General features: G+C 48.6%; 1 protein-coding gene across 1 annotated transcript in view; it reads right to left on the bottom strand.

Moving 5' to 3' along the window:
- Window positions 1-761: 761 nt before the first annotated feature.
- Window positions 762-23,082, bottom strand: part of Bicral (BRD4 interacting chromatin remodeling complex associated protein like) — a 34,374-nt gene continuing 12,053 nt past the window's right edge. The window contains exons 6-12 of the mRNA XM_028766653.1: window positions 16,614-16,719; window positions 14,497-14,597; window positions 12,148-12,206; window positions 10,954-11,099; window positions 9,834-9,928; window positions 9,141-9,243; window positions 762-4,462 (exon numbers count right to left, since the gene is read on the bottom strand). Of these exons, the coding sequence (XP_028622486.1) occupies window positions 3,681-4,462; window positions 9,141-9,243; window positions 9,834-9,928; window positions 10,954-11,099; window positions 12,148-12,206; window positions 14,497-14,597; window positions 16,614-16,719 (1,392 nt within the window). The 3' untranslated portion in view covers window positions 762-3,680. The remainder of the gene's footprint in view (window positions 4,463-9,140; window positions 9,244-9,833; window positions 9,929-10,953; window positions 11,100-12,147; window positions 12,207-14,496; window positions 14,598-16,613; window positions 16,720-23,082) is intronic.

Below are 23,082 nucleotides of genomic sequence, written 5' to 3'. Positions count from 1 at the left end.
AACTTGAACCTCTGGTTCTTGCCTCCAGCTTCAGCCTGTAATGGCTACAGACAAGTATCCCTATGCTTAGTTGTGTATGCAGTGGGGATCAAAGCCAGGACTTAGAGTGGCGGGTGAGCACTCTACCGCCTGGGCTGTTGTGAGGCTGAAGTGTTCAACCTTAACTTCCAGTCACTATTAGGGGCGGAGGCCTACTAATCCCCTGAGGAGGGCTGTTGTCAATTATTAACCCCAAAGGGGGAGAAATCTGTGGGTCTATCCCATTCGTGAGGGAAGGGGCTCAGAAGGGCCTCTTAGGGCTGAGGCTACAGAGAGGATCCTAGAATGTGTTCTTACTACGTCTGGTTAACTTGGGAACCAAAGGGAAAGCTGATCGCCCTGGAGGAAGTGTTAAATGACAATCTTTATCACTTAGCTTTTCCCTTGACCCCGAAGAAACCAAACCTAACTACTGGAAAACAGAAACAGAACCTTCCTGCACAGGCTCCGTGATGCCATCTGGAACGCCACCGTCCCTTCCAGAGCTAAGGACGCAGGTGCCAGCAGGGAGGGAGACCTGACATGTCCGAGACTAGACTTCACTCGGCAAACTTTGTTAATGTGTAACTGTGGGAAAGCTGTCAGCTGAGATCCGGCCTCCCCAAGGAAGGCTGCTTTTTGACCATGGTGTAATTACATCTACAGAGAATCCCCCCTGAACACTTACCCACTTCTTCTGGGGACAGGAACCATTCCTAGTTGCAAAATCAAGACAATCACAGTTACACATTTTCCCAAATCTTTGGCTGTATTGCAATGGTTGTTTCATTTTGTAATCTCCAACTGAACATGTCCTAACCATGGATTAACAATATAGGTACTGACTGGTTTAACAGTATTTATCCAACATAACAAAATAAACTGCAATTTGTTATACTTTTTTTTTTTTTACAAAACATTTTATAAATATTTTTACAAAATGTATACAAAGCAATTTCAAGTGAGACATACTATACAAATGAAGGTATTTAAGCAAATAAAGCCCACACCACACTGACAGTGAGTGACCGTCCTCGGAGCTGGCCAGCCTGTGAGGCCTCCCTAATCTAACAGAGTCTACTAAATTCTCCAGGGCTAAAGGGTTTCCTTATCGTAATTGCCAGTTCAAAATTTGCTTCATCCTTAGGCAATACTTAAGGACACAGAAAATCAATGCGTAATAACAAATTCATACTTTTCCACAACAACAAACAGATTAAAAACAAAGGGAAGAAAAATAAATGATTTTTGTTACTGAGCACTCGTTCTAAAACTCAACTGACTAATGACCCTCAACCACCAACCGTTGACCACTGAGACAGGGCACTTCCCTTCACCAGTGGGGCTCGTGAGCGAATTATGGCCCATGCGGTGTAACCTAATCACAGGAGTAAAATACACTTTGTAATCTTCATTATCTAGAGTCTTTCCTCCATAAAAAGAAAACTTACATACAAGGACACAAAAATTTACAAGTTTCATTTTGGTAAGGTAGGCTCTCCATGTGTGCGACCGACGTCGGGGATGAGAAGCCCTGTAATTTGACATAAAGGAGAGAAGGCTGGGGCTGGGGCTGGAGAAAAGAAGTAACAGATATACTCGAGACGTTCCTCGTCTCTTAAGAATTCCACTGATTTGTAAAATTAAAGTAATTCATTAGTAGCCATGTGCAGGCGTCCAGGGGCCATCTTGAATAGTGACCATGAGAAGATCAGGGGAGGCTGTTAACCCAGGGCAGCCCAGACAGAGAGTTCTAACTGGCAAACAACTCATCTTTCTAGTGTGTTATAATACAGGAAGGAAGTCAGCAACTTGGACATTGGCACAGAGAAGGAAGGAAAGGACAGCTCTAAGACAGCCCAGATTTTCCCATTTCAGTTGGGCTGGGCTGTGGGCAGGGAAAGGTACCTCGCTCTTAAAGCCTGGCTGTCTCACAGTTTGTTTATGTAGTGGACAGAGGAGTAGAGAAGGTCCATACAGACTGCTATTGCTCAACTGTTTCTTCTTCTGTGTTTGAGTCAGGGGTGTGTTATACAGCCCAAGCTGGCCTTGAACCCAGGACTCTCCTGCTTCAGTCACCTGACTGCTGGGATTACAGGTGTATGCCAACATGCCTAGATTGTTGCTGTGTTATATGAAAAAAGATAAAAATCAAAATCAAAAGCCTTCCTTTCCATTGCAGGCCAATCTGGAAAAGAAATACTGCACATGATGACATAGGGACAACTCCATTTGGGGGTATAACGAAGCAGAAATCAACAATGGATGCATTCCCACAGCCTGGGGGATTAACAGAGGGAACAAACCCTCACAGGAATGAAAACGGCCTCTAGATCCCAGAGGTTCGGATGGAGAGTGGGGGGAGAGGGTTGAGAACACAGCACCGTGACCTGTTACGACATGAAGAAAGAAGGAGCAACAGAAACATGCCCTGACACAGGCCTGCACGGAGGGAAAAATGGGACTGTTCTCGGAAAAGAACATAAATAATAAAAGAGAAGGCTCACTATGGTGACCATGAACCACCCACAGCGGGAAAGGGGCCAGGACATGCCCCCTGTCTCCTGCCTCAGTTCCTTCCTTCAGTGGCCTGCTGGCTGTGACTTTGGTTTACTGTGTTCAGGAATGACTGATGCAATGTTGACTACTATTCTCACAAACAAGGCCAAAGTCCCCTTCAAAAGCTTCAACTGAGAGTACAACACAGTTTCAAGTGAAAGCCTTTTGATGCTTGGCTATGGGCTGAAGGAGAGGGGACAGAGAGGTTAAACGGAACAGAATTCAGCAACAATAAAGAACATAGGTTATGTTGATTTCACCCGATTATAAGATGCACAGCTCTTTAAGCCGCACACACAGAGACCCGGAGACCCCGGGGGCTCCAGCAGCCTCCCCAGCGCTGCCTGTAGCTGGTTCCCATCGCTCCCTATTGAGCTTGTGAGGATTTCAAAGCGTACACCCGGGACTAAGAACAGAGCATTACAGACAGAATTCAACATGAATGTGCTTAAAAACACAAAAGGTTCTGCTTCAGCAGCATCACACAGCACGGGTGTCAGGACGCTCTGTGGCTATGCTACTGGCGTCTTAGGCCAGGGCTGTGGGGGTGCAGGCAGAGCACTGGCTACCCACTGCTCAGAGGGCCGAGCAGGGAGGAGAGTCATGGGGTCTTCCCTACGCAAATACCCTCTCCCCCCGAAACAGAACAAAACCAAACCACTACTTTGGAGCTGCAGTGAGAGAGTCTTTAAAAAAGTGGCTTCTGTCAGTCCTGTTTGATTTTTCTTTAATAAGTCTGTTCTTTTGAAATGACTAATGATTGTCAAAATTTTACCCAGGGCCAAGTGTACTGTGGTCTTAAGCGACAGTGCTAAGAAACAAACCACAAAACAAATTAACCAACAACAATGGCCGTAAGCACTTTCATAACACTTGAAATGTGGAGGGCCTATCGGACTGCTTTCTAGAGAGAGGTGGGTGTACTGAGGGGTCTCCCCGCAGCCACGACGACATGTATTGCTCTTCAAAAGAACAGGGTGGAGATTAGAAAGGATAACCTGTGATGGAGGACCAAGCAGGCTGGAGACAGGAGACGTTTCCATTTGCTTTGCTGGGAGAGAATGTAACTGGTCCGGGGAGGGTCTGGGGGAGGACGGCTGCTATTAACACTCTAGGATACTATTTACAGCTGCTTCTAAAATGGAGTCCGTTTCTACAACACCTTCACTGTGGTCCGGGATGAACTTTTCCAGGCAGTTTTCCTGCGAGGCCATTGGAGAAAAGCTGGGGAAGTCCAGGTCCACCGCGCCGCTGGCTGCAGGGTCGGTCTGCGGCCGCCCTGCATTCTTGAGTTCCAGGATGTTCTTAAAGGTTTTCTCTAGGCTCTTGGTGAGCTGGAGATCTGGCTGGGGCTCACCCGACCCTTTCATGATGTCTGTGTGTAAAACCTCATTCTTTGGGGAATTCCTCAGGGCTTTGTCCTGGAAGGATTCGAGGCACGGCATCTCCATGTGAGAGCTGGCCAGGATGCCTGGGAGTTTGCTCTCAGAGCCATGATCCGGCCTGGGCAAGGTCTTGCGGTGGCCCTCGGGCCCCGGAGAGCACCCGCTGGCCTTGGCAGGGTCCCTCCGGCAGCCCTTGTCCTCAGGCGGACCCCGGTATTGGCCTAAGACCCCTTTGTCAAATTTCAGTGTTCTACTGTGGCCGTCTGACTTTTTAGAAATGTTTCCCTCTGCAGAGACCACGATGTGGTTAGGCACTAGATGAAACTGGTCATGATTCGTTGCTTCTGCCATGCCTGGCTTGGCTCGGTCTCTGCTTTGGGCTCTGGGCGCCTGATGGAGCGAGCTGGATTTGCTGCGATGCTGGTCACTCCTGTCAAGCGGTGTCTCAGGTGTAGCTTCGTCAAGTTTGAAGGAACAACAGAAATCGGCCTGAAAACCCTCTGGAAATGAGATCACAAAGAACTTTAGCAGTCAGAGGACGAGCACAGGGCAAAGCCTCCTGATTAGGCACAAGGGCAATCCTGCAGTCCTGGCTAGCCCCGCCCCTTGCCCGCTTTAGCTCATCTTTCCGCCCACAGGAACACTCAGAGCCACTTTAACAGAGGAGTGGCTTCTCCACGCAGCCAAGGCTCTGGGCCAGCTCCCACACAGGAAGCCGCCTGCAAAAGAGGCACTCTACCAAGGGGGCTGCAAGCCTACTCCCCCAGTGTTTCTTTTGAGGACTGACTGCTTTGAAAATAAAAGTTCTGGCTTCGAGGTACTTTACTCCTTTGTGGCAAAGTGGGATGGACACGCCCTGTCTGTCTCTGGGTTGCGGAGTTTATAGACGCGTGTGAAGACCCCAGTCACTTCTCCCAGATCATAAAACAAATGGCAAAAAGGCGCACGCGTTATCTGCTTGGAAGGACAGCAGGGCATGGAGGAGCCAGGGGATGGGAAAAGAAGCATTTGTGAGGAGCTGCGGTAGAGACCACAGTGGCTATCGCGAAGGGCCTGAGGAGGGTTAAGGAAGAAAGGAAGGAGAAGCTTTATCTAGATAACTCGACAGGATGCACAGAGCACCCACCACACTTACAATCCTGAGCTACAGGGTAGAGGCTACTGTAAAAAGAGGACTCCATCTAGTTGACACCAGCTGTGTGGGCCCTGCTCGTGTGGGGCAGACAAACTGACACGATCATCACAAGCTATTTTACCAAAGGCAGAGATTTCAGTTTCTCAGAAAAGGGATACAAACAGGTCCTCTAACACGGCCCTTCTGTGAGGTTCCTGGTCCATACCCACGATTCCTTCCAGATGCCACCGTTCCAGTCAGTCCACACAGTGTATTTATAAACGCCTTAGCCAAAGCAGGCCTAAACAGAACTTGAACATCTAACTGTCAGTGAAGAACACGTACGCATAGTGGCTTTTGCCTATAATCCCAGCACTGAGGCAGGTGGATTACCTTGAGTTCAATACCAGTTCAATATCATGAATTCTGGCATAGCCTAAGCTTCAGAGTGAAACTTCATCTCAACGAACAACCAATCTGACAACACAAATTAATAGAAAAAAATACTGGGGGGAGAGAGACCACCCAGCTACCAGGAGCACTGGCTGTCCTTGCAGAGGATGATGGTGTGGTCTCCAGCATCCACATAGTGGCTCATGACCATATGTAATTCCGATTCAAGGAACTCCGATGCCCTCTTCTGGGCTCTGTGAACACCGGGCATGTACATAGTGCACATACATACACGTAGGCATGACAACATAAAAGTTAAAAAAAAATTAGCAAAAGATAAAGCCAGGTGGTGGTTACACACTCTATAATCTCTGCTCAGGAGGCAGAGGCAGGTGGATTTCTGTCTGAGTTTGAGACCAGCCTGGTCTAGAGTGAGTTCCAGGACAGCCAGGACTATACAGAGAAACCCTGTCTCAAAAAAAAACTAAAAACAAACAAACAAACAAAACAAAACAAAATAAAAAAGAAGACAAGGTGTTGGAGGAAGGAGATTACAGGCAAAGGGTCACAGTGGTGCAGCTGCGGGGGACGAATCCTCTGAGGTATGGAGCGAATGCACTCAGATATTACTGTGCCGTTCACAGCAAGATACAAACTCTACGGGCTGCAGAGGTGACTCAAAGGTCACAAGTACTTGCTGTTCTACCACAGGACCTGAGCGCACAGTGCCTGTGTGTGTGTGTGTGTGTGTGTGTGTGCACAACTGAATGTGACTTAAATTCCAAGGAATCCAAAACTCTTTTTGTCTCTGAGGACATCCCCCAACATATGGCTATATATATATGATATTTACAAACACAATGTGTATATATAAATAAATCTATAACACACACACACACACACACACACACACAAAATCTTAAACAGCCAGTGACTTAAGGTGCTTGCACTCAGTCTGATGACTGCAGGACCCCAGGACCCACAAGTTTGATAGAGAGAACCAACCTTCACAAGTTGTCTCCTGACATGCACATGTATACTGACACCCTCTCTCTCTCACCCACACATTTTTTAAATTAAAAAAAAAATGCTAGGATGCAATTTAAAACAATTCAGGATGTAAAATCCTATCTAGCATGTGACTTCTAAAATCATTTTTTATAGATGGTATAAATAAATCCAGGTGAGACTTAACATTCCATGGGCTACTATGGTGTTTGTGGTTCATATGTATTTAGCTTCTAGTCTCAGCTACTCGGGGACTGAGGCAGGAGGATCACTCTAGGCACATGAACTTGAGATCAACCTGGGCAATATACCTAATCGAGGCAGGGCCAAATGTTAGAGCTCAGGTGAGATGCCTCAGGGAGAGGAAACATTGACTGACACACCTGACCACCCACATTCAACCCATGGATTTCAGCGGGAGCTATGAACCAACTCCCAGCAGTCATCCTCTGATGCAGGTGCTGTACCGTGTGTATGTCTACCACACACCACACATAGACCTTCACAATAACACACACACATTGGGTTTTCAAGACAGGGTTTCTACACATTTCCCTGGCCACCCTGGAACCTACTCTGTAGACCAGGCTGGCCTCGAACTTGGAGATCTGCCTGCCTCTGCCTCCCAAGTGCTGAGGTGAAAGTCTACCACCACTGCCAGGCACAATAATATTTTTTTAAAAACAGAAACAAAAGGAAGAAGAAGGAGGAGGAGGAGGAAGAGGAAGAAAAGGAGGAAGAAGAAGGAGGAGGAAAAGGAAGAAGAGGAGGAAGAGGAAGAGGAGGAGGGGAGGAGAAAACATTATTGTTTTATCACCCTGATCCCCCTTCCCTCCTAGAGACAAGGAATCTCTGTGTAGCCCCTACTGATTCTGAAACTTGATTTGTAGACCAGGCTGGTCTCAAACTCAGAGATTCTCCCTGCCTCTGCTTCCTGAATGCTGGGATTAAACACATTAGACACCACAGTCAGCCTTTTAGCTTTATTTTTAGAGAACGTCTTTGAGCCAAGTGTGGTGGTCTGCGTGCCTGTAATCCTAGCAGGGGGGGATACAGGCAGGAAGATTGACATTCAGGGCCAGCCTGGGTCACACGAAACCCTGTCTCATGTGTCAATCTCCTGAATAGCTAGCACATGCCATCTTTTTCTGTGTATGTGTCCAGGGGACTAAAGGTAACACCTTCTGTGTTACCATTAAGCCGAATACCTAACCCCAAACTTTTTTATTTTTAATTAATTTTGAGATTAACATTCAAAATCATGGGATTTGTTATACCATTTCTTAACTGTGTATTGCTGTTCTTGTACAGTTAGCCTGATCCACTACACTCCCCTTCTGGTCCCCTCCTATCTCAGTATTTTTTGTTTGAGACAGAGTTTTATTCATAGCCCAACCATAGTGGCTTGTAACTTGCAATCTTCCTGCTTGCCTAAGCCTCCTGTTTCTGGGAGTCTGAGAGCAGGCCAGCCAGGACAACATATTAGTGACCCTGTGTTCATTTCCCAGTGCCCATCCTCTGTGGCTCACACCTGCCTGCGACGCCTCTTCCAGGGAATCCAAGACTCCAGCCTGCACAGGCACCTGAACTCAAGTGCATACACCCCATCCCCAACACATACACAAACACAATTAACAATGAAGGGTCTAAGAGACGGCTTAGCAGGTAAGAGTGTGCACTGTTCCTGAGTTTGGCTCCTAGCTGCCGTCTCCAGAGGCTCACAGCTGTCTCCAACTCTGGCCCCAGAAGGTCCAGCACCTTTCTGGTCCCTGAAGACACCAAAACTTGCACTCACATGCATATACCTGCTACACACACATAATTTAAAAAAAAAATCTTAAGAAATAGAAGGAGCTGGAGAGATGGCTCAGCAGTTAAGAGCACTGACTGCTCTTCCAGAGGTCCCGAGTTCAATTCCCAGCAACCAGATGGTGGCTCACAACCATCTGTAATGGGATCTGATGCCCTCTTCTGGTGTGTCTGAAGAGAATAACATGTATATACATATATTAAATCCATCCATCCATCAATCAATATACCTTTAAAAAAATGAAATTAAAAAATATTTAAAATAAAAATTTAAAAGGGCAGATTTGGAGCTGAATGCTCACACCTTTCATCCCAGCACTTGGGAGGCAGAGACAGGCCTTGTGAGTTAAAGGATAGCCTGGTCTACATAAAGAGCTCCAGGACAGCTAGGGCTCCACAGCGGAGACCTTGTCGGTGGGGAAAGGGGGAAAGCACGCAGGAGGGTGGACTCTAGGTGGACGAGTGAGTGAGAAATACTTGGCTCATAACCGGGACCCTGCTTCACTGATGTTTTCTAACTGCGGCCCGCAAACAACAGGGGCTTCTCCTTACACACTGAGAAGCCTCTGTGTTAATTTAGTTCTCAAAGACTAGAAAGACAGGATTTGAAGTTTAATGGGGAAAGCCAGGCCTTTAACTGAATGTAAAATTTCAGTTTGGATTTTGCAGGCCAGAATCATTCTTGGTATATTCACATACCCCCCTCAACTGTGTGAGTTTTTCCTTCCCAGAATTCATGTTCTGCCTTCTGGACTCATCAAAGGTTGGTTCGCACAACTTCCCAAAGCCACACCGCTGGGGAACTGTCACAGCCTACCTGTACCTTTCCCTGTATCATCCCTGATGATCCTTACCCGGATCTACGAGCGCCAGTCGCTTGTCCCGCGACAGGGAAGCTCGTTCCTCCTGGTTGAACATCCTGTCGATCATAACCATCTCTGCAGAGGGGTTGATCCTCTGGAAAGGAGAGAGGCCAGTCACTTCAAAGCTTCGATTGCGTGGTTCAAACCTCTGGGTTTGGGGACTGAATGAAGCAGGGGGAGTGAGAGCATGGTGTCTAGATACTGTTGAGCTCCCTGTGACATGGGTGCTACACACAGGATGCTATTACACTTGCTGTTGTTTACACAGTCTCATGTAGCCTAGGCTGACCTTCAACTTATAGCAATCACCCTGCAGCCACGCCCAGCTGTAGGTCACCCCTTCTCAAACAATAGATCTCGTTTTTTAGACGCAGGGTCTCAGTATGTAATCTTGGCTACCCTCAAACTCACTATGCAAACCAGGCTGGCCTTGGATTCCCAGAGATCCACCTGCCTCTGCCTCCTGAGGGCTGGGATTAAATTAAACATGTGTGCCGTATGTCTGGCGAGGTATGTCTCTTGTGATGGCTCAGGAATTCTGTATCAGGAATGGCCATAAATGACACTGCTGCTGTCCCTCCCTCCCTGCAATGGCAAAGTGTGAAGTCTTTTCCTCCAAGCTTAGACATTTCTGCTTATGCCCCAGGTGAGAAGTCCTTGGGGCATGCTGGGAAGCACACTTACCATGGCATCCTCTAGGAGCAGGGATCTGTATTTGTTCAGCATAGCTTGGGTCCTTTTGAGGAGCTGAGTGGCAACTTCTTCAAATTCATTGTCCACTTAAAAAAAAAATAGAGGGAGAAAACAGTAAGAGAGAATCATCCATAGACTGAGGTCCTCTGTTCTTGAGACTGACACGGGCTCCTCCCCACAGCCGACCTGCAGCAAGCTTCCCTCTCAGAGCAGCCTTTTCTGCTTAAGATCCTGCAGATACCTGGGCTCCTGCACTGCATGCGGTAATGGAACTTACTCTAAAAGCCCGGAAAACCAACAGCATATGACTGACAGCTGCTACGGGAGGGCTAGGAAGGAAGAGCACTGGACTCTACCCTCTGGCTGAGGGGCTAGTTCCTGAAGCCTCTGTCCCTTCACAGAAGCAGGTGACAGGAAGATCTGAAGCAGTAAAGACTGTCTGGGCTGGGAACACACAAACCAGTCCATGACACCTGGCAGGTCATGACCTCTCAAGAAAGGTCACATTCCCATCCACTCTTCTAGAATCTCCAGATATTTGCTGTTGACTCTGAAAGCCATTCACCAACCCTCCCAGAGTGTGGGGAGATCAGAGGTCCTGGGAGGATCAAGACCATGACAGTGGAGGAAGATGACACCACAGAGCTTGGCAGGCAGGAGGAAAAGCAGGGTAGCACCAATCCCTACTACTGGACTTATTGACAGAGAACAGGGACAGGCACCGGGTGGGTGGGGTTCTTGGCGGTTCCTAACCTTCTCCTCAGTTTTCTGAAACTGATGTCCTAAGACATTCAGCCAATGTCTTAGACTTGTTTGGGGACCTCAAGGAACTAACTCGTGGGACAGCTATGGAGGAAGTCATTTTCAATGCAAAGTCCCTGGTACAAAGCCATATGACCTATTGTCAGCAGCCTCAACTGTGCCTCCCAGTCACTGCTGCCCCTCTGCCAGCAAGGAACTGCATTTAGAGAGGCCATTCATGAGAACAAGTCACACCATTCTCAGGGGCTGCGCTATTGAGTGAGGGAAAACAAGTTCTGTCTGTGATGGGGAACGGCTACTTGTCTCCAGTCAGGGTGCTACCCTGCTCTCCCGGGCAGTGGCTGCTCACCTTTGCTCAGGTCTTCCTCTGTGGGCATGGAGCCCTGGCACACGTGGTAGGAGAGCAGCCTCTGCACTGTGTCACTCAGTGATCGGAACTGGCTTTTGTCGGGTGTCACAGCATGGGCTTGGTCCCTCTGTAACTGCTGAAGGATGCTGTAAAAGGGAAACGGTGAGTGCTCGGCTAGGCCACAGTAGGAAGCCAGTTAACCAAGACGTTTGCTAACAGTGCCACTTCTACAGCACGATGGATAGCATTTCTCACACTTTATAATATACTGTTGGGCTATGAGCCTGACCTCAAAAAAGGTAGTATTTCTACCAGGCGTCAGTGTGTGGGTGTTCAGAGAGACCGCTGCAATGGCTGACCACTGGCTAGCAACAATCATGCCAACACCGCTAATCAACAGACAAATGGCTCCTCCGGAGTCTTTTTGCCTCTAGAGACAGGGGCTTTCTCTTCAAGAACAAAAAAACAGTGTCCTTTATCTGATCTGTTTTCAGGACTTGATGAAAGCAAACTATAGGAAAAAGTTTTCAAAGTAAATCAATACCCTGTCTCTTTTCTTGTGTGAGTATGCATAAGCCCCACAGCGCACGTACGCATATGGAGGTCAGAGAACAATCTGCAGGAGTCAGTTCTCTCCTCCTTCCACCCTGTGGGCTGCAGAGTCTGACTGAACCATCTCTGGCCATCAGGCTTGGTGGCCAGCACCTTTCACTTGCTATGCCATCTCACGGGGTCCAACCATGTTTTTTTTTTTGTTGTTTTTGAGACAGGTTCTCAGTCGCCTAGTACTGGCTGAGCAGGTCAGGCTAGCACTGGCTGAGCAGGTCAGGCTAGCACTGGCTGAGCAGGCCAGGCTAGCACTGGCTGAGCAGGCCAGGCTAGCCAGCCAGAGATTCCACGGGATCCACCTGTGTTGGCCTCCCAGTCTGGGCTTAGAAGAACTAGCTGCTGTGTATGGCTTGTTTTACATGGGTCAGAGATTGAACTCCGGTCCGAACTTTGCCAACATTGCCCCAGCACTCAAATTCCTTAAAAAAATAAAAAATAGAAAATTGTAGCCCTGGCTGGCCTGTCGTTCAAAGTACATTTTAAAAAAGGCTAAGAAACTCAACCATTGTAACTGAGATGTGTGGTTCAGTGAATACAAGGGGCTCTGAGATGCTCTGAGAAAAAAAGAATGGAAACCTAACTTACAAAGCTCCTTTAGTCAGCTGTTTGGCAGCAGGCCTTTTCTGTCCTGAATGGCTGTCCACCTGAGGATAAAACACAGGAGAAAAATCACAAGCTATACTTATAGATAAGGGTCGCTATGCTCCACGTGATTCCCATTGTCTGTGACAAAGACTTTAAAGTGCATCCTGCTAAGGACAGAAGCCAGCAAGCACGACCAACTTCCCTGGAACCAGAGCTGTCTACAGAAAGCTGGACAGCAACTTTAGTTTTCTTTCTTTCTTTTCTTTCTTTCTTTCTTTTTTTTTTTTTTTTGGTTTTTCGAGACAGGGTTTCTCTGTGTAGCCCTGGCTGTCCTGAACTCACTCTGTAGACCAGGCTGGCCTTGAACTCAGAAATCCGCCTGCCTCTGCCTCCCAAGTGCTGGGATTAATTAAAGGCGTGCGCCACCACCACCCGGTGCAACTTTAGTTTTCAAAGACAGGGTTGGTTTCTCTGTATAGCCCTGGCTGGCCTCGAACTCAGACACCTGCATGCCTCTGCCTCCCCAGTGCTGGGATTAAAGGTGTACACTACCACTGCCCAGCTAGCAACTTTCATTAAGCTACTAATTAACAAATTTAGGGCAAGAAACTAAGGCCTTCGAAAGCTGAACATAATGGCTCTCCTAACTTTCAAAGACTAGTAGTTTGAAATGCCCTGAGATTTTATACAGTACAACGTTGGGTCAAACAGCTACAGAAATACCCTCGTTCATGCATTCATGACTGACGCTTACATAAACACAAACAAAAAACCCAAACCTACCCCATCACTATGAATAGGCATACCTGTTTGTTTTCTGAGTCAGTCTTGCCTTGCTATAGACCCCTGGCTGTCCTGGGACTCATTGTGTAAATCAGTTTGGTCACAATCTGTGGGACAGAAACCACTCTGACACAGTGACTGTTCTGATTTTCCTTTGTGGCGTGCTGGGGATTGAACCCTGGGACTTGGTGCTAGTCAGGCAAAGGCTTACTACTGAGTCACACCCTGTGATGCTTACATGACTGCCAACTTGAGAGGCTCTAATACCTCTTAGGAAAGAAAGCTCTGGGCTCATCTGTGAGCAGGTGAGTGGAGCCCCTCCTGACTGCGGGTGGCACCGTCCCCTGGTGTGACCGAGGAGGAAGTGAGTGAGCACTGCCATTTTCTGTCCCCTGGCTGCGGACACACTCTGCCAGCTGCTTCTCACTGCTGCTCTCATGGCTGCCCTGCCAGGGACTGCACTCTCCAACAGTGAGCCAAACTAAATCCGTCCTTCCGTCAGCTGCTTTGTCCAGTATTTTGTCTGGCCAACAAACAAAAGTCTGTAACTCTCAGCCCTAAGAATGTGGTGTTTTAAGTGACTAGCACATAGTGGCTACCAGTGTCTCTCTCTTTTTTTCTGTGTGTGTGTGTGTGTGTGTGTGTGTGTGTGTACAGCACTTGGGGATCAATCCGAAGGGTGTACAGAGTCTGGGAAACTACTTCACCACTGAGCTATAAGCCTGTTCTTGTTTCCTTTCGCTGTGGTAAGACCTCTGATCAGAAACAAGTTTAGAGAGAAAAGGATTTCTCTGCCTTACACTCTCAGGTCACAGAGCCTCACTTGAAGGAAGTCAGGGCAGAAAAGAGCAGAGGCCATGGTGAGACACTACTTGTTAGCTTTTTCTCTGGGTCACTCAATCGCAGGCTCAGATTTAGCATTCTTAAACAGCCCAGGTTTACCTGCCCAGAAAATGGTGCCACTCATAGTGGGGTGGACCCTCTGTCAAATATGACAACCAAGAGGCTCTCTCACAGACATGCCCACTCTCACAGACAGGCCACTCACAGACAGGCCCACTCTCACAGACAGACAGGCCAATTTCATCTCTAGGCAATTCCTCAATCAAGGCTTCCGTCTCAGATGACTCTAAGATGTATCAAGCTGATAAAGCTTAAAGCTTGACAACTCAAAATCCATCTATCTATCTATCTATCTATCTATCTATCTATCTATCTATCTATCTACATATTAAGTGATTACCAGAGGTTATCATAGGAAAGAGACACCTACATGCCTGGGCTCACTGTAATGTTATTTGCATTAGCTACGTTATAAAACCAAACCTTAATCTATGATGGGTTCACGAGGCACCAGAAACATGCCAGGAACAGTTGAGAAAGACACATCCTGGAAATGTGGTGTGAGCAGGCCTGGCCCCTGGCAAGGTCCACAGCATCCACACTGCTGCACGCACTTGGAGACAGACTGGGTATGTGCACAGTGCTAGCTACCAACCATGAAGCCTCCTGAGACTGCGCACTCTGGGTAGAAGTCACAAAAGGCAATTGCACACAGTTTCCTACCTGCACAGCTGTCTGGCTCGGGGACAGTCCCACCGAGTTCTCCTGCTGCGGCTGTGTGGTCCCCAAGGGTGCTGGCATAATTTTGCTTCCAGAATCCTGTCCTGTTAGAATGAGCGTAGAAGAAGACAGAAGTCAGATCCGGCATATGTGTTCTGAAAGGGAGTTCTTTCTCTTATTCTTTCCTTTCTTCTCTTTCTTTCTCTTTCTTTCTTTCTTTCTTTCTTTCTTTCTTTCTTTCTTTTTTTTTTTTTTTGGTTTTTTGAGACAGGGTTTCTCTGTGTAGCCCTGGCTGTCCTGGAACTCACTCTGTAGACCAGGCTGTCCTCGAACTCAGAAATCCGCCTGTCTCTGCTCCCAAGTGCTGGCATTAATTAAAGGCGTGCGCCACCACCGCCCGGCTTCTTTTTGTTTTTGGATACAAGGTCTTACTATGTACCCTATCTGGCCTGGAACTTGCTGAGTAGACCAGGCTGACTTTGAATTTACAGAGACCTGTCCTGCTCCTGCCTCCAGCATGCAGGATTGGACCACCATGCCCAGTCTGAAAGAATTTCTTGATGAATACCTGTTGGGAGTAAGGGAGCAGGAGACACTGATCGCTTATGGGTGGAGGCAGAGGGAGGCACTATTAAACTCTGGTTAGGTAATAAATAGGACCGACTTAGTCCACTGTAATAACAGAACTGCAAGAGCTACCTGCAGTTTTCAGCTGTCTACGGTCTGAGAAATACAGGTCAGCCAGTGTTTGGGTAACCTACTCTACTCCCCAACCCCCACTGTATCAAATGACAATGTAGGCGTGTCCCAGTAGTTTTAATAGCTAATGGCTGTGCGGGCAGAGTCAAATGTGGCCGGATACTTGGTATTGTCATTTCTAAGGCTCATTAACTGTTTTCTGTCTGTAGAGAATTGTTCTTCCTCTTCTGCCACTTGGAGATTAAAGCAAGCAGCAGGGGTAAAGGTCACAACGTCCTCAAGGAGATAGGGTTGGCTGTCCTGCTGCTGACTGGTTCAGACTGGACTGGTAAGGAATGTGGCTTTTGTAGAATAAAGAGCTGAAGGCTGAGGCTGAGGCAGAGGCTGAGGCGAGGGAGTGGGTGGACAAAGGAGGCAGAGAAGTAGACAGACAGAAGCAGAACGGGATGGGGCGGTGAGGTAGGCCAGTGGGGAGACAGGATAAGTCGGGTTAAATTATAATAATAATATAATAGAGGCTGGCTGAGAGACTGCCCCAGCAAACAGGCCCACAACCTTACACTGCACTGTGTCTCTGTGTCCTTATTCTTATTAAACCTCAAGTGGGACCCCAAAAGCCCCACAATTAGCCTGCGGTCTATCAGCACTTCAGGACTCCAAAACACACCTGCAGGAGGGGACATTCTAGCTCCTGGTTTGTTTTGTTTTTTTAACCTTGTGTTGAGCTGGTAAGAACAGCTACTAACTCATTTTAGGCAAAAGGCTGTTTGTACTCTGAATATGAATGGAGTCCAGCAGGTAGTAAGTGCCATAGGGCCTTAGGACTGGATAGAGTCTACAGGTTTCCAGTTTGGGAAGTGGGGCTTCTAACGGGTGCATACACACACACACACACACACACACGCATGCACACACGCATGCACACACGCATACACACACACAACGTGGGGCTGGTCACAAAGTTCTGTGAGCCGTGCAGAGCCAGGGCTCATCACTTCTCAGAAGCATGGTTTTCTACATAAGTTTTTTTTTGTTTTTCGAGACAGGGTTTCTCTGTATAGCCCTGGCTGTCCTGGTTCTCATTCTGTAGACCAGGCTGGCCTCGAACTCAGAAATCCGCCTGCTTCTGCCTCCCAAGTGCTGGGATTAAAGGCGTGCGCCACCACTGCCCGGTTTGGGAGTGCTTTTTTTCTTTCTGAGTGGTACCGTAAATGATCTACTTCCTAATCAATGTCCCTGCAGCCTCAGGAACACACTCTATTCTTTGGGTGAGAAGGGTACAGAGAAGGGGATTATCAGGAAGAATTCAGATTAGGGAAGGTTCACGCAGCAACACTTTGTGAAAACAGGGAGGCAGGAAGATCATGCTCCAGGCGGGGAGGACAGGCAGACTGCGGGAACTTCTGCAGTAGGCTCCTGACCTGGCAGTGCTGTGCTCAAGAGCTCAGGGATCTGGGACTGCCTCAGGCCGTCTGTGGTCTTGGACGTGGGAATGGGGGAGGTCTGGTTCAAACACTTTTTCTGAGCCTGGAGAACAAAGAATGAAGAAGAATGTTATTTTCTTGTTTTAAGTCTTAATAGATAATTTTTTTTAGATTTTAGATTTATTTAACGTGTTCGAGTGATTTGCCTATGTGTATGTACTGTGTAGGACATGTGTACCTGGTGACTAAAGAGGCCAAAGGAAGACAACAGATCCTTTGGAGCTAGAGTTATGGATGGTTGTGACCACATAGAGGTGCTGGGTCATTTGCAACAAGTGCTTTTTGTTAATTGCTGACCCATCTTCCCAGCCCTGATAGATGATTTTAAAATGCCAAACAAACCATGTGAAGTGTGGAACGCTTTTAATCAGAGTAAGAGGCAGCCGATCTCTGTGAGTTATAGGACAGACAGAAGTACATAGAAACACCTGTGTCAAAAAATATTACAAGCGCCGGGCGGTGGTGGCGCACGCCTTTAATTAATGCCAGCACTTGGGAGGCAGAGGCAGGTGGATTTCTGAGTTCGAGGGCAGCCTGGTCTCCAGAGTGAGTTCCAGGACAGCCAGGGCTATACAGAGAAACCCTGTCTCGAAAAACCAAATCAAAACAAAATAATAATAATAATACAAGCAAATGTTATTAGACAGTCTATTTTTTTTTAAAGGTTTACTGTTTATTTTTAAACGATGTATATATCTGTCTGTACTTCTGAGTACAGTGCTGGCAAAGGCTGTAGAGAGCGTCAGATGAAGTTACAGGCAGTTGTGAGTCACAGAACATTGCTTCTGGGAATCAAACTCAGGTCTTCTGCAAGAGCAGTACATGTTCTTAACCACTGACCCATCCCTCCAACCCCTCAACCAAACTTTTTTTTTTTTTTTTTTTTTGGTTTTTCGAGACAGGGTTTCTCTGTGTAGCCCTGGCTGTCCTGGAACTCACTCTGTAGACCAGGCTGGCCTCGAACTCAGAAACCCGCCTGCCTCTGCCTCCCAAGTGCTGGGATTAAAGGCGTGCGCCACCACTGCCCGAAGGCTTTGAGGTTTCAAAAAGCCTATTCCAAGCCCAGAGTTTCCTTCTCTTTCTGCTGCCTGTGGATGCAGATGTAGAACACTCAGCTCCTTCTCCAGCACCATGCCTGCCTGCTGCCAGACTTCCCCACCGTGATGATAATGGACTGAACAGCAGGCCCAATCCAGTGCTTTCTTATTAGAGGTGCTATGGTCATGGTGTCTCTTTACAGCAGTAGATAGACCACTGACCAAGACAAAACCAGTGAAGGACTAGTGATACAGATGAGTTAACAAGGGCGCCTGCCTCACATGCACTGTGACTCCAGCAACGCATAAACCCCAGGAAGTGGCACACTGACTTTAGCCCTTGGTAGGTAGGAGCAAGAGGATCACAAGTTCAAGGTCACTAGCTACACAGTCAGCTCAGGGCTAGCCTGGAATACAAAGATCCTCCATCCCAATGAAATAGAGGCAAGAGGGTTTGTTTGTAGTACAGCCTGGGCTATGAGTAAGACAGATGCTGCTTTTAAAAAACAAAAGCAAAAGCAAACAAAAGTTTCCCTGACTCTATCTTCACAGCTCCCACCCTGTCAGGTGCCTCTGTTTCTCTCTACGTTGTCTGACCACACTTTCCACTAATGTCACTTCCTTCCTGTGCGTGTGTGTGTGTGTGTGTGTGTATGTATGTGTATTTTCCCCACTTATTTATTTAAGAGTTGTATTTTTAGAGGTCTGCCAGAGTCTGACATACTCAGAGGCGGATGCTCACAACTAGCCATTGAACTGATAATGGGGTTCCCAATGGAGGAGTTAGAGTGAAGACTGAAGGAGCTGAAAGGGTTTGTGGCCCCATGAGGAGAGCAACAATACCAACCAACCAGAGCTCCCAGGGTCTAACCCACCAGGCTGGGAGCACTTAGGGAGGGACCCATGGCTCCAGCTGTATATGTAGGGGAGGATGGCCTTGTCAGCATAGGTGGGAAAGGAGATCCTTGGATCCATGAAGGCTGGGCGCCCAGTGGGGGGGAATTCGAGGGTGGGGAGGTAGGAGTGGGGGGGGGTTAGGTGAGGGCACATCTTCATAGAAGCAGGAGGAGGGGGGATAGAATAGGGGGTTCCTGGGCGGGGGTGGGGGGATGGGGTAAGGGAATAACATCTGAAATATAAATATAATATCCAATAAAAAAAGTGAGTTGTATTTTATTTTAAATTATGTATATGTGTGTCAGTGCATGTAAGTGCAGTGTCTGTGTAGGCCAGAGATGTCAGATGGCCCTGCAGTAGGGCTTACAGGTAGTTGTGAGCTGACCCTCATGGCTGCTGGAAGCCAAGCTCAGGTCCCCTGTAAGGGAGGTACTGCTTTTAACTACTGAGCCATCTCTCCAGCCTGGTTCTCCCTTTAAAAACTGTTGACCTATGCTGGGTGGTGGTGGTGCATGCCTTTAATCCCAGCACTTGGGGAGGCAGAAGCAGGTGATCTCTGAGGTTGAGGTCAGCCTGTCTACAAAGTGAGTTCCAGGACAGCCAGGGCTACATAGAGAAACCCTGTCTCAAGAAAACAAAAACAAACAAACCCCACAAAATCATTTACTGATACTGTATACATGTGTCTGTGTGGTATATACATGTGTATACTACAATATACAAATGTGTAGACAAATGCATGCTGTGTACAGTGTGGTACACACATGTGTAGACAAATGCATGCTGTGTACACAGGATATGCATGTCTATACACAAACTCAGAGGCCAGAAGAGGGTGTGAGGTATCCTTTCCTCTCACCCTCTGCCTACTGCTTCAAGGCTGGAGTTTTCTAGGCTGCATGGAAACAATCCTCTAGTCTCCACCCCTTGACGTCACCGCATGTGCCGGACTCTAGGCTCCTTACTTGGGCACTGAGATCCCAGCCTCCAGCCCTCGTTTCTGCACAGCAAGTACTCTGAGCCACTGAGCCATCTCTGCAGCCCTTCTGCTTTTCTGAGAGAGGGCCTCACTGTACAGCCCAGGCTGGCCTCAGTCTCCCACGTGCTGGGATTAGAGGCGTGAGCTGCCACCGTCTCTCAGTCTACTGCGCTGGGACTCTGCACGCCACAGGCTCTGGTAGCTAACCGCATCGCAGGCTCTCAGCGCCCTCTGGCATGTACCCTGTGTGGAGGTCCTCAGGCTAAGCTCACCCCTGCCATTCTGGCCATCCTGTGCTGATGTGCCCTGGCTCTCACCTAGCTCTCTTCATGCATACGTGTGCTCCCTGTTCAGTCTCCGTCACTCCGATGGCTTCAATTACAGTTTACACACTGTGCACTCAATCCCTTCGTGGCCCACAGGACCTCACACTTTATGGCTGTTTAATAGCAACTGTCCTTTGGCTTCCTCAAACTCGATGCACACACCTGAAACCCAGGAACTTCCGTTAGAAGTAAAGACGCTCCGTTTTTCTCTACCTCAGTGAACCTGAGTGTCACTGTCAGGATCCAGCGTCCACATTCCTCAACCATGGCAGCCAACCGCGAGCTCTACCTTCGCTGCTTTGATTCCACGTGCTCCCACCATGTCCACCGCTGTAAGGCCAGCATGAGCCTTCACTATTTCATTTCACATCCAAGTTAACACGCTCTTTTTCCCCCCCCTCACAAAGCCCATGGTGGCTTCAGACCTGCTTTGTAGGTGAGGCTAACTTTGAACTCCTGATCTGCTGCTCTCTACCTGCTAACTCCCAAGAGCCGGGACCACATACAGGTGTGTGTCCACACCTGGCCTATGACACTCGTTGTTTTGCTCTGTTCTGAGGTTCTCACTATGTAGCCCTGGTTGTCCTATGTAGATCAGGCTGGCCTCAAACTCAACCAACATCTGCCTGCATCTGCCTCCCTAGTGCTGGGACTGCAGGCTCACACCTGGCGTACCTCGGCTCCTGTCAGACCCATAGGATACGCTTGACGAACCTTTCCCACCCAGCATCTTCCTCAAATCACCTGGAATGCTTCCCTTCCCTTGAGGCACACATCATCTTCTCTCCCAGGCTTTCATTTGTGATTTCTCCTTTCTGGAACATTCGCCCCCTACACCTTCTGTCTTGTTGGCCTTTTCTTCCCTTTAGAAGGTCACAGATCAGCAGCCAGCAAGAAGGCTCAGCAGGTAAAGTTCCTGTCATCAAGCCTGATCCCTGAGTGTGGCCCCTGGGTCCCAGGGGTGGGGGAAGAAGAGAGCCAACTTCTGCAAGTGGCCATCTCTAATCTGCACACTCTTGCTTCTCGAGGTGGCATATGCGGCCACACTCTCACAAAATAACCAGCGGATGGTCCCAGGTCAGCCAGCTCAGCTTTCTTGTGCTGTCTATCTTGTTTGCCCAATCCTTACACACGCCCGTTTGGAAGACAGTGCATGTGAGCTGGCTTCTCACTGATCCTCAAACAGGGCTTTATGTTCTAGGGCCTGACGTGTGTGGTACTCAGTGCTGAGTACAGACTGGGCTCACATGCTTAGCGGTCAGTACAAATGAACAGAAGACCAGGCAGAGAGACAGATGGGAGAGCCTGTGGGGGGCACAGGGAGGCGAGCCCCTGAAGCAGCATGGAAAGGGTCAGGTTGGTCCCAAGTATAGGTTCAAAAGCATCATGTGTCTGGCCTACTCAGAGGACCATAGGGGACCAGAGACCTTGACGCAGGCCAGCAATGGGTGCCTTGTCCTATGAGTGGGGAGCCCCAGAAGCTCTGGCTCAGGTCATCAGGCAAATGCTTTAGGAGGCTTAGTGTTCTGGAATTGAGCTTTGAGGGAAAAGCTGAAGTCACATCAATCACCCTGACAAGGAACGCATCTCTAATGAGGTGACATTAGGGCTGTAACAAGCTGTGGGAGCTGGCTGGGCCCGTGCCCTCCACCCCAGGCTGCACTTTAGCATTTCTCAGGAGCTTCTGGAAAATGCTGGTGCCTAAGGCCCTTGCTCCAGGCTGGAGTGTAAATCAGAATTTATGGGGATAAGGTGCAGGCACCCACAGTCTCTAGAATGTTCCCCATATGCCTCTACTGTGTAGCTAAGTTCCTTGTTTTCCAGACAAGAGAACTGAAGACAGGCTTAGCCACAAGTCACCTGCTGACAGGGCACAGGCAAGGATGACTGGTCGGGCTTCCTCACCCAACACCTGCTAGCCCAGGAAGGCTCCCTGCAGAGTATGACCATGGGAAAGGGAAGAGGGAAGGTACAGTATCTGGTGGCCTCTGTGACCACTCGACCCACCTCCTCCATGGTGGTGTGGGACTGTCACAGGGCCGCTTATGTGCAGGGTCCCAGAAAGGATTAAAAATAATCTGGTCAGGTCCCGGCACTGTCTTGGTTACTGTCAATATCTCCATCATTCATGGAGAGAATGTTTGAGAGATTTTCACAGAAGAATTTTCAAGCTGGGTGTGGTGATGCCTATTAGCACTGCGGAAGAAGAGGCAGGTAGATTTGAGTTTGAGGCCAGCCAGAGCTACACAGTGAGGGACCCTGCCTTAAAAATGTCTATCTATCTGGACATCCACAGACACTATATGGCAGGAGAGGGTAGGGGATCGGAGAAAGGCAGGGCTGGAGAACAAGACAGAGACTCCAGCTCCACCACACCTGCAGCCTCACACCCACGGCCATGAGAGCTCTGAGAGGTTTGGACCTATCATAGCTTTTGCTTGACAAGCTAAGTTCTCATAAAGTCGCCCGGCTTCATCACTACATCTCTGTTGTGATCCACTCAGAAGACAGCATGAGGCCTGGAGTCGCTCTGGGCCTCACAGCTTTGGTTCACAGGGCTCCACAGAGGACGACTGGTTCTCAGTTTGAGACAAGGCATTCCCAACCAAGCCTCCAACAGGGAGAGGTGCTTGGTGGCGTAGGTAACTGTCAAAGGCAGAGAGCCTGTTGCAAGGGTGCCCGCGGGCTCACCCCTTGGGACAACTGAAGCAACGAGAGGAAGGACAGTAGGATAAGCACAAAAAACCACAACCAGATCAGAGACGTGACCAGACTGTCTGGACTGGCGTCAAAGAGCAAGGCAGGGCCAGAGTGGGGAGGTACAGATGAACGGGGTGGGGGAGGGGAGGGGGTCAGAGTGGGGAGGTACAGATGAACGGAGCAGGGGGTGGGGGGGGAAAGCCAAGAGCTCATCTGGGCCACACCCAATTGCTAGCTGAAGATTTGGACTCATTACACTGGTTTATCTACTTCATCCAGATATTTGCTTAATTTTACATTTGTCCGCGTGGGTAGCACATGCCACGGCATATATGTGGTGGTCAGAGGGACAATCTGCGGGACTGGGCTCTCGCTCTCTCTGTCTCCAACAAGTGGGCTCCAGAGAGCGTGCCTGGGCTTTGTGGCAGGCACCTTTACCTACTGAGCCATCTTGCAGGTCCTTAAGT

Source organism: Grammomys surdaster, unplaced genomic scaffold, assembly GCF_004785775.1.
Source record: "Grammomys surdaster isolate TR1022 unplaced genomic scaffold, NIH_TR_1.0 169, whole genome shotgun sequence".
In the NCBI taxonomy this organism is placed as follows: Eukaryota; Metazoa; Chordata; class Mammalia; order Rodentia; family Muridae; genus Grammomys; species Grammomys surdaster.
The sequence above is the reverse complement of the archived record's forward strand: the minus strand, read 5'-3'. Positions and strand labels throughout refer to the sequence as shown.